Raw genomic sequence first — 11,849 nt, 5'->3', positions numbered from 1 at the left:
GCTGCTGTGTAAGCTGCCCTGCAGTGTTCCTGCTCCCAGTCATCTCTTCCTGCCTCTGTTGCAGCCATCCCTTCACCCTGACCCCTTCATCCTGAGCACCCTTGGGAAACGAGTGGTGAGCATGGTGTCCACAATGTCAGTGATCCCATGGTCTCAGGCTGGAAAACGTCTCGGGTGGTGACTCCACCTGCCATCTCAGTAACCCCCAGGGAAGCTGAGGTGTGTTCCCCTCCAGCTACAATTCCCCACAGTACTCTTCTCAAGCAGAAAAGCCAAAGAAGGATCACAGTTGAAGACAGTTTAACAGCAAATGCTGATTCTCTAGTCTCAATAGTTTAAGATCTGAAATATTTCCCAAGCCAACTGAAGAATAATGATGGTCACAGATACTCCTCAGGGCTTTGGAAGCTTCTCGTTAAGGACCAGGGACTTGAAGATAATGATACTATCCCCTGCCAAGGCCTGTAGCCAGATCATTGCTGCTTTATTGTCAACCGGATCAGAAGATTTTGGCAGATCTAATAAAGTCAGGCTGGACATCTGACCTCTGTTTATTCCCAGAAAGTCATCAACTCAAACCAGCAATGTAGTCTTAGTGCCAAGCCCCAGCTTAAAGCCTGACTGATTATGATCCAAGAAACTAGAGAAATCTCAGAGTTGTTGTGGTTGGCTGCCTTCCATCTTCTCAGATAATTTTACCCAAACGGTGGTGTGAGGGAGACGCAGGCTTCCCATACCAGGAAGAACATAATGAAAGAAGGAATCAGGCAGGACCTGCCAGAGGCAAGGTTGGCTGTCCTTTCTGGGAGCTACTCAGACCCTATGTTAGGACAGGCAGGTTCCACTTAAACTCTGATCCAACCCCAATCTAGCTGTGTGGGAAAAGATGTCCGTTTCCGAGGTCAGCTCTCGGGGCCCCAAGGATCAGGCCATCAGCAGGGAGGCAGAGGCAGGGGCAGAGCAGGGTTCCAGTGGGGGCATGTGCTCACCCTGGTCTGGACGGCAGGAAGCCCACGATCACCTCTGGCCCCCGACTCCCAGAATGCACCCCCCCTCCCAGCTGTTGTGTGGCCAGGGAGCCTGCCCCCGGAGCCCACGCAGTGTCCCCAGGAGGTAGCGTGTAGCGCTCAGGGGGTGGGAAATGTCCTATGGGGAAGGGGACACAGAGCCGCGTGGAAGACAGAGCAGGGGGTGGGAGAGAGCTGGAGACAAAAGTTTGACCCCGAGCTCTCAGGAGCTGGGGCTGAGGGAGGCGGTGCCCGTGCTTGTTGCACGCGTGACGCCCCTCGCTCCTGGGTGGCCCTTTCTCTCTCGTCCCTGCTGGAGGGACTGGCTGCAGCACTCCCAGGCCACGCGCAGACTCGGGCCTGCCCTGTGGACTTCAGACCTGGAGGCCTGCTCTGTGGAATCGCTGCCCTGGTCCTGGCCCGGCTTGTTCAGACCCGCTCACTCTAGAGCTCCTGCACCCCGGCCCCACAACGACTGACCTTGGACTCTCGGGTGGCTGAGCCCCAGCGGTGAGTCCACCGGCCTTCTGCCGCCCCTGCCCCTGGCAGCCCTCCCAGTCTCTGGCGCCCACTGCAGAGGCTGCCGGCTCACAGACGCCCGGTACCTGTGTTCACCCTGGGTCTCAATGCTGCCGGCAGCTAACCCCAGGCACCCCGCTGTCGAAAAGTACCTCTGCGTCACAGGCCACTCTGGGCTGCTTGAGCTGCACGATGAGCAGGCTGCTCTGCTTGCGGTCCTGTGTGCAGTCGATCTCCGTGACTGGGAAGGCCTGCTGCTGGGTGTCCTCGCTGACGCTCACCACGAAGAGCACGTCTGACGTCAGCAGCAGGCAGCCCTCGTGCTCCTGGCCTGAGCCCCTCACCAGAACAACCTCCAGGGCCATGTGCACTTCCGGTCTGCCCAGAGACTGGAGCATCTTCCTGCATCAGAGGAGAAAGGTGAGGCCACAGCCAGCTTGGGAGAGATGCTCACCTCTCAGGGCTCACAGTTTGAACCAATGCAAGGGCCCTCACCAATCTGATGATTCATTTCATCTTGAAATGTGTAATTGTCACTTTAATTCTGATTCTGGTCAATCGAACCCAGCTCCTCCTGAAGACAAAGATACCCCTTGGTTTGGTGAGTCCTCTTCCCCCCATTAGAAATGTCACCCCTAATTAGGATACAGATGACCTCAGGCCCTCTTGCGGGCCCCGGCATCCCTGCCAATGGACATCCTGCCCTGAGTGGGACCTGCCAATGGACATCCTGCCCTGAGTGGGACCTTCTGCTGCCAGCCCAGAGCTGTGGACCAGCAGCCTCTCCTGAAAACAGCTGCTCCTTTTGGGCTCCTCTGGAAGGGTGGCCCGTTAGCTGAGAGGAAGCCAGGCCCTGTTAACATACAGTGCACATGTACAGCTTAACCAGCGTCCAGATAATCTTACCAGACATATTTGACGTGGCTGTTTGGAGCCTGGTCAGCGTGCAGATCACTTGGCTGATAGCGCTGTTTGGGAAGCTGAGAAAGTCCAGCTCCGTGTAAAATACCTGTAGTAAGAGAAGTAAGGGGGTTTTACTAGTTGTTTTCTGGAAAACAGCTTCATGCTACAGTGATGTCATCTGCTCAGAGGCATCTATAAAACGCTACAGATCCAAAATGATGTCACATCTCTGGAAGTAAGTGTATAGATAATCATTAAACATTGCAATGCTCTTAACCCAGGTGATCTTCTATTAGCTGCAAGCTGAAATATGAATGAGCTACAGTCCAAGTACAGGCGGGCAATTAGAGGAAGCATAATGCTCCTGGGAATAGTCAGGCCTGAGCAATAGCTTACACATCATTTACAGTTGATGTGACACAAAAGTCAAGACTGTTAGTTGACTTCCTTGCTTAATATTACAATATGTCTGTATCTGCGGTGTGGCTGGTCAAATAAAAAACACAACACAGATGCACACAAAGGCGTGTGGTTGCCTAGATACAGTATTTAAATGACTTGGTCCAGCTGTTAGACATGAATCCATATATATTTATGAGCGCTCGCGGGGCCTCTGGTTTATTACACGCTCTCCCCAGTGCCAGCACCAAACGAGGGCACCCAGCGGCAGCCACGCAGTCCTCCAGAGACGCTCCGGAACCAGAGATGGTACAGCCTGTGTGCTTTCTGAGGGCCTGTAAATGTTTATAAACGAGGCACAGTCATTAGACTAAGAGTTAGTGGTTTGTAAAACCTTCAGAGAGGTAATAAAACTTTTACAAGAATGATGGAAACCAATGAGGCCATGTGAAGCTCTGCTCTGAGATGCTCTTACATAAGGGAGAAACCCCACAGCCTTGGGAAACGCGCAGTGAGGGACAAGGGCGCTTTCAAGACCAGAGGAATTTATGAAGTCTAAGTTGACTTTATCTTGCTGCCATCCATGGCAAAAGGAATACTGTTTCTGTGAATGTGTAAGTATTTGATAAGGGAGCGTTTAACTTTGTCCAGTTATGAGTTGCAGCAGTACTTTTTGTCAGTTTCCCTGTGAGTGAAAACGTCATTCATGGGAGGAGAGGGAGGCAGGCGTGAGGGGGAGGCGGCGAGGGGAAGGGGCGGGAACACATGTTCCTGTCTGTGTGGTCTCCTAAAGGAGCCGCTCCGGATGGCTGCCTGAGCGTGGGCATTCTTCCTGCTCTCTTCCTCTCAGACATGGGTTTTATGCCCTAATCTGGCTGCCTCTTGTCAGATCTAGCAAGGCGCAGAGCCGCAGTCAAATGTACCCCGCGGACTTTACGGCCAGATGCAGCTACACGTGCAGAGTGCCTGCCCATTGTTTGAGGTGCCAGCCAGCCACCACTTCATGACCAAATGATACCGATTTTAGGCACAAAGGTAACAATTCCAGAGCCCTGGCGGTCCTGTTAGGACTCTGTGCTTTCACTGCAAGGGCAAGTGTTCAATCCCTGGTTGGGGAACTAAGGAAGATTCTATAAGCCTTGCTGCTGCTGCTAAGTCACTTCAGTCGTGTCCGACTCTGTGTGACCCATAGACGGCAGCCCACCAGGCTCCCCCGTCCCTGGGATTCTCCAGGCAAGAACACGAGTGGGTTGCCATTTCCTTCTCCAATGCATGAAAGTGAAAAGTGAAAGTGAAGTCGCTCAGTCGTGTCCGACTCTTCGCAACCCCATGGACGGCAGCCTACAGGGCTCCTCTGTTCATGGGATTTTCCAGGCAAGAGTACTGGAGTGGGTTGCCATTGCCTTCTCCACTATAAGCCTTGTGGTGAGGCCAAAAAAAAAAAGTAATTCCAGTTACCTATTTGAGGAGAAGGGGATGACAAAGGATGAGATGGCTGGATGGCATCACTGACTCAATGGACATGAGTTTGAGTAAACTCCGGCAGTTGGTGATGGACAGGGAGGCCTGACGTGCTGCAGTCCATGGGGTCACAGAGTCGGACACGACTGAGTGACTGAACTGACTGACCGTCACCATTTTGCAGTAACTTACACTGCAGACCTGCTGACACTCATTTCCACAAGCAAATGTCAAACTATCTTCAAGGTAAAGTACCATATTTATTGCAGTATCTATGCATTTATTTCACTTTTAAAAGACTTCTTTTTTTATATTGGATGGTTAGATAGCATCACCAACTCAATGGACATGAATTTGAGCAAACTCTGGAGATAGTGGAGGACAGAGGAGTCTGGAGTGCTGCAGTCCATGGGGTCACAAAGACTCAGACATGACTTAGTGATGGAACAACTATTTATGTAAAGTCACGTAATGTGCTCTGCCCAGAATGCAGAAAATAAGCACAGGAAGAGGTGCTTCCTTTCCCACACCCCCACTGCGTGCACATGGCTTTGTGGAGAGCCCTGGCACCATCCTAAGGCGGTAGTTCCACGAGCCTGGGTTCTCTGCACCAGTCTGCTCTGGGAATGGTTTTCAGTGGCAGATGATGCGCCTGTGCTGACCTTGGCCAGGAGACTGGGCCTGGCTGCAATAGCAACAGAGTCTGATGGCGAGAAAGCCATGCCTGACGCCAAGCTGCACGGGCAGTGTGCATGCATCCACCGACACATGCGTGCTCTTTCATTTCTTCAAATTGCTCACCAGAAAAAGTCTACTCTCTGCTTCAATATATTCGACTTTCTGTCCTCAACCTCTAACTCGTTACTTTTCATTAAAGGCTGCTTTGTTAAATGACTATAAAAAGATTCCATGACACATATACACTGAAATTACTAATTGATTTCCTAGCTCTATAATTTTATCATAATTTATTAGTAGTAGTCTAATTCTATTCTTCGTGTAGATAAGCCTAAGGAGGTGAGAAAAAGAACTATTATTTATAGCTTTATCTGTTTTATTTTTCACTCCTTGGTCATGTGAGGGGCTAGATTATCTTAGGGAAACCTTGGTATAGTAACGCAAATTAACCAGTGACGTCCGAGTTGGCCAGTTCTCCAGGACTCACCATAGCCAGTCTGTGACACCAGCTCAGCAGCCCCTCCGATGGGCTTCGTGAACACCCCCATTATTCCTTTCCCCACGCCAGAGATAACACCCTTGGCCTTGTGTCCTGCTGAAGCTTGAGCCTCCGATGTTTTCTGGAAGTTCTGCATTGGCTGATCAACTATACCAGCAATTGCACCTGAAAAATAATGAAAGCCTGGGTAAGGACGGAGGCATGAAATCCTGAGAAAGGGAAAGCTTTCAATCTGGAACAGTTTTGTTTGGATTGAAAATGAAACCCCACCCTCATTATAAAGCGCTCTACCATGCACTCATTTACCATTTATCTAAGTACACTGAGGCTATTTTAGACATTTATTATTGCAGTATCTTCATCAAAACATGATGTTCTGACTAGGTTTGACCCAACACAGCCAGGATCTATGAAGTTCAGTTTAGAATTTAATAAACATGCCAGACTATTTCCAAGTGCACCCACACACCTTTCTCCAGAAATCAAGCAACACGGTTTAGAGAAAAGCAGAAACAATTCCTTAGGAGAGTGAGCAGAATACATTTTCACTGAATCTGGGGATGAAAAACCTGAAAAGGGCGAGCCTCTTTCTTGTTCGCTCTTTTAGTAAGAATAAGAGCAGTCGTTTAGTATAACATAATATTAATATATTAAGAATTACATAGTAAGACTAATTATTGATATCGTAATAATTATTTCTATTACAGTAAGTCTGTCTCAAGGGCTTACTGTATGCTAAGGGCTCACTTGTAGGAGATCGTTAATTCTCACAATCCTCAGGAGTCGTGGTTTTATCCTCAGCACAAGGCCGCCAAGGCACAGGGAGGTTAAGGAGTTTTCCCAAGGTCACACAGCTGTCCTGTGCTTGCGCCAGGATTTGGGTCTAGGGAGTCAGAGTCACAGCCTCATTCTTAACCACCAAGCTAGTCACTGATCCTGTTTATAAAACAAGCTTCTCTCCTTGACCAGTCTTGGAAAAATCTCCTTTTCTCTCACTTCAACTGAGGATTGGCCACTTAACTCTTCACTTGAGAACAGCTAGAAGCCCAGAACTCACGGCTGTCTGCTCTAACAGCTTTCCCAGTGGGCAGCCGGGCCAGGCGTGGAGCTGGCGTGTGAATCCCTCGGCCTCTGTGGGTCCCCTCCTTGCTCCTTGTACTCTGAGGGACCAGGGGTGAGTTTGAGTAAAAGGCCTCAAAAATCCAGATTTTTCTGCCACAACGGAGTGAAGGGTTCCCTAACCCAGCAAGAGGTAAAAATTTCATTACAATTCTTGACAGAATTCTGTTTTCAACTCAAACCTGCTAGGATTAATGAAAATGCACCATCCCTGGGTAGAAATTTTAGCTAATGTCAAATCCCATTATTCCAAATGCCACTAATTCAAAGTCTCCTGGGTAAAGGGAGATTTCCAGGTCTCAGTTAATGACCTGCTAATTTCAAGTCATATTCCATTGAACAAAATCCAGTAAAACAAAAAGGCCAGTTCCTTTGTGTCAGTTATAAAGGGAACATTCTTCATGGATTCCACTCTTCTAAATTTTGACAGCGCCATTTAAGTTTATATATTGACAGATTAACAGTGACCTGAAGCGAAGGGTCTGTTTCCCAGCCTAGACCACAGCTTCCCAAACCTCTTATTCAAATGATGCTGGAAGCAGAGGAGGCTGCTCATGGTTGGCCTGGGCCGCCGTGGCGGTCAGCAACCACAGGCCACGGCGGTTCAGGCGCTCTACGACACCCAGTCTCGGGGCCTGGGCTGGGAGCTCGCCTCGCGTCTTCAGTCTGAGGAATCTGAGGTTCTGTTCTCCATCTGAGGTCAGGGCAGCTGGGAAGTATTAACGGAACCCGCTGCACTGGGAGGGGCAGGAACCCTGGGGTCTTCTCTTCAAATCATCTCACGGCAGGCAGGTCAAAATGAAAAGCATCATATAAAAGAATATAGCCTTTGCGATGTCACTTCCTGATTTCTTTGAAAGACGCCCATGCTGAGAGCAGAAAAGGTGGGGTAAATAATAACAAATCTACTATCAAATTAATTGCCTTTGCATTTTTCTGGTAGAAATGTCTTTTCTCAGGTGCAGATTTCCATTAAGACTATTAAAACTGAGTTAGGAGGGGGGCAAGTGAAAATCTCCCATTTTCCCTTAACATGTCAGGCCTGTGCCTGGGGCAGCCCCCACCCCGGGCTCTGACCTCCACCTGCCAAAGCGCAGAGAGGAACCGCAGCAAGGCTCCCCTCTGATCCTCCACTTTCTCCAGCCCCCGGCCGCAGTGAAGGCTCGGTTACTGGGGCTTTGATAGATAACCTCTTCTGGCCGTCCCCGAAGTGGGAAGCCTGAACACTGTGATAGGTGTTAGATCCTAAGAGGCAGAGGAGGAGCTGTGGGGTCCCGGGGTCCCGGGTGGGATTCTGGCTCGACGTACACACGGGGCCCGGTTGCCTGAGACCCCAGCCCGGCCCACGAAGCAGCTCTCAAAGAGGCAGAGGGGCTTTCTCCATAAGCCTGATCCAGCCAAATCCCACCACCGGTAAATTATTTACTGCTGTATACTCCAACTCTGCTCTGAGGCTTTAGGTAGTGGAAATGGATCCCAAAACTTGTCTGCTGGGCATCAGGCCATGGAGGGCAGCCATGTGGAGCTGGCTGTGATGTGACGAGGTGAAGCAGGTAGGGGAGGGGGCTTCCAGGGACCCTTCCTGTGCCGGCCAGCCTGGCTTCGCTTTCTCCTTTTCTTTTATTGCCGTGCTGCGTGGCCTGTGGATCTTAGTTCCCCAACCAAGGATCAAACTCATGCCCTCACGTGGGAGGGACATGCAGAGGCCTAACCACCGGACCACCAGGGAAGTCCCAGCCGTGCTTCCTTTCCTGCCCTTCCTTTGGTGGAAGAGGGGGGCTTGCTCTGTGGAGCAAGGAAACGAAAAGGCTCTCCTCACCTCTTCTGTGACTCGCTCAGCTTTAGGCTTGGTCACTATTGATGTTCTGCCCGTGTGGCTGTTCCAGTGCTGCCGTGTTGCATGTTGTAATTTTATTTTGGGCTTTTTTGTTTTTAATCACGATGGTGGAGGCACAGGCTGTGACACCGCTCCAAAGCTCACCGTTCCACGGACAAACAAGCCCCACAGAGTGTACTGGGTATCCCAGCTTGAGGCTCGCTTGTTTTTGACCAGAACAGATCAGCAAACTGAGAAGGAAGCATGCTCGTTGTTCTGAAACTCCCTTCTAACTGGAACGCAGGGTGCTGATGGCTGAGGGCGGCACCAGGGGGACCGCGGGCCAGCACCTTCTGGGCGCCCACGTCCTGACTTACCTGGTGGAGGTGTTGTGGCCGGGATTCTGAACGTCATCCCGAGAGTGGCCATGGAGATGGGGCGTGGCTGCTGGGAAATCCAGCAACTAACTCTTAAGTCAGAGAAGGGAGTTCTGACAGCCTGCCTTTGGTATTCATGAGAGAGAAGTCCCATCTGGGAGGTAACGTGCCCGGTAAGTGCCACATGGAGATCACATCTCCTCTCAGCAGGCTCCAGGCTGAGGTAGAAAGTGGGGCTGTCCGGGGAACAGAGCTGCTAAGTGTGGGCAATCCTGCACTTAGAGTTGACGCCAACTCTGCAGGCTGGACAGTTCTTCCAAAAGCCACTGCTTTCTGAAAACAGTTGTAGACCTCCTCCAGGAGCTTTGGTGGCATCCCTCTCTGCGCCATCATTTCCTTGCTGACCCGGGGCGATGGGCCTGGCCAGGCAGCTATAGATGTCCTTGGATTTTTCAAGAGCCTCATAACACTCCACAGTGTCCTCATGAGGGCTGAGCTGAGTCAAGAAGGCCCATCAAACTCATAAACATTTGGGGGAAATGTGTTTTTCCTACTCTGCAACTTTCAGTTGTTCAGTCTCCCCACATCCTGATTGTTTCCAGGCGTGGAGCCCTTCAGGGTGGGTGACATGTGGAAAGACCCAGGCTCTTGTCCCTTCTGGATGCACGACCTGGGCAAGTCAACTAACTTCATCCACATCTAGGGTTTGAAGACCAGACAAGATGACTCATGTGGAAGTGCTCTGACAACCCTGAATTGTTAAATATATTTTTACTAACTAGGTCATTTATATTTACGTCATGTATGAAGTGTTATTTAAACATATTTTTACTAACTAGGTCATTTATAAAGGAAGAAACTGAGGAACTAGGTTTTTTATTTCACTAAGCGTGGCTATTATATATAAACAGCTCTAACTTCAGCTGGGCACTTACTGGCATGCAGCGGTTTTATACACCATTTCTGGGGATGTATTACATGGCGACAAATCCATTCTAGCCTCCCTTTTTTCTTCCTGCCATACATCAAGGACCAGACGTTTTGAGATGACCCAGTGATCATGTGGGATACAGTTATTGAACTCTTTCAAGAAAGGAAGCTGGTTGGGTCAACCTTAGTCTGAGGAGCACAGAAATGGACACACTGCTCATGGTGTGTTGCTGGGAGCGGAGCTCCTGGGGGCCCAGGGTCAGAGCACTGCTGGCAGGCGCAACCAGATTCACATCATTCCTGGAACTCCTAGGTTTGCGGAAATTAACTTTAGATTCTGAAAGACTCCATGAGCCTACTGCAATTTCCATAGACAGCCTAAATGATTCCCTTGCATGGAGGAGTGTGTACAAAACATGATGACTATAGCAAAGTTCAAAGGTTTGGGATTATTTATCCTGGTTAATAATAGGAGCCATGCTCCAAAGGGTGACGTCACAAAGGCAGAATCACAGCTCCCCACATAAGTGATTTCTACCACCCCGCACAGTCTCAGACAGTGGAAAACAGGGAGTGGGTGTGGGCATCTCTGGGTGGGAAGAGCCCAGATCAGCCAAGATGGAAACAGCCACATGCCAGCCAGCTCAGGTCTCCTCTGCTGAGTGCCTCCGTCCAAGATCCTGGACAGTGGGGAGGAAGCACTCCTGCCCACAGCAGAGGGCATGCAAGGTCACAATTCTTAGCAGAAAGAGGTCCCACGGTTGCCAGATAATGACCCAAGGCCTCCACGGTAACCTCACAGTCACTTCCTATGGTTACAGCAACCGGACTAAAGCTAAAGCCAAGACGCCCCAGCCACTGGTCAGATGGGTCTCTTTGCTGAAGAGGTCTGGTCTCTGGTCTCGATGGAACCAGACGGCCCTTCTCATTCCCCTGCTACCATAACATAATGAAGGTGCTGCTGACCAAGCACGGACGCTGCATCTGGCACGCAAGGGACCACCACTACTTCTAGTAACGGCAGTGTCATTTCCAGCACGAATTTACAGAAGAGAAGCCCTGAGGTCACAAAGATAGGGACCTGGAACCCGAGCCTGGGGGTTGCTGACTCCTGAGGACCATGTCCCGCTCCTCCCCGCCCCCTACCTACACCAAAGCAGCCACGCCACCAGTGAGGGGTTCGCTCCTTAAGCAGCTGCTCCACCCCAGGTCCCCATTCCCACACGTTATCACCGGCCATGCCCCACATCCCTGCAGGTTCGTTAGGACTTAAACAATTTCTGGTAACTGCACCTGAACTTGAAACATCTCACTGCTTCCTGTCAGAGCCTCACTCAGCTGGCCGCTGTGAGAGGAGGCCTTGTGTACAGAACTGCAGCCTGGAGAGAGGGCAGGTCCTTTCAAGCTCATCGTTTCTGACCTTTGGTCTCCCTGCTTTGGGCCCCTTTGATCTCCCAGAGATGCAAACTCCTTCAGATGCTCAGCGGGCAGGCGGCCAAGCAACACAGTTTTAAATTCCTTTGCAAACAAATAAACAGAAGATACCCTTGAAAATCCTGCTCTGCAAAATTTCAGCTCTGAAGCTTCCTTTTTTTATAGATTTTTTTTTTTTTTTCCCCAGAGCAACTTGTTTTTCAAACGTTTGTAATATTTGGAAATACCCAGAGCAGTCTTCCCCTCTCCGTGTACCACTTGGCTGCTGGACAAATGGCAATTACTCGGAAAAATAAAAGGAAAGAGTGGGCTCCTCACTGAAGTTTACATGACATTTGCGCATGGCTCAAGTGTTTCTCAAACAAAAGCAGGCGATTCGATTGCTGATTGCTCTATCTGAGGAGGAGAGGGGGTAAGGCTTCAGGAGGCTGGCCGGTTACTCCCTTGGGCAAGCAGGCAGCTGTGGGCTGACATTCTCCAGTTGACGCCCTGGAGCGGGACCCTCCCGGGAGAATGACGCCTTAGGGATGCCACGAGGGAGCAGAGAGGAGGCGCGGGAGAGGCGACTCCCACTAGCGCGTGGAAGGGCGGGGCCCAGGCCCCAGGATGGCCCTGAGCAGCCACACCAGGATCGTGGGGACCAGGCTGCGGGCCTCTTCTCAGCCTCAGCTTTGTCTGCAGGAAAACGGAAGGGCCACACCACCCCT

At 50.6% G+C, this 11,849-nt stretch overlaps 1 protein-coding gene across 30 annotated transcripts in view; it reads right to left on the bottom strand.

The window, feature by feature from the left end:
• Positions 1-11,849, bottom strand: part of VPS13B (vacuolar protein sorting 13 homolog B) — an 805,974-nt gene that overhangs the window by 3,281 nt on the left and 790,844 nt on the right. For all 30 annotated transcript variants that reach the window (XM_086336078.1, XM_086336091.1, XM_086336075.1 and 27 more), the window contains 3 exons: positions 5,455-5,631; positions 2,433-2,535; positions 1,679-1,928 (listed from right to left, as the gene is read on the bottom strand). In XM_086336078.1, the coding sequence (XP_086192204.1) occupies positions 1,679-1,928; positions 2,433-2,535; positions 5,455-5,631 (530 nt within the window). The remainder of the gene's footprint in view (positions 1-1,678; positions 1,929-2,432; positions 2,536-5,454; positions 5,632-11,849) is intronic.

The sequence above is a fragment of the Bos grunniens genome, chromosome 14 (genome assembly GCF_055505025.1).
Source record: "Bos grunniens cultivar Pamir isolate PY7600 chromosome 14, Bosgru_T2T1.0, whole genome shotgun sequence".
NCBI classification, from domain to species: Eukaryota; Metazoa; Chordata; class Mammalia; order Artiodactyla; family Bovidae; genus Bos; species Bos grunniens.
This window is presented reverse-complemented; position numbering and strand designations above follow the sequence as displayed.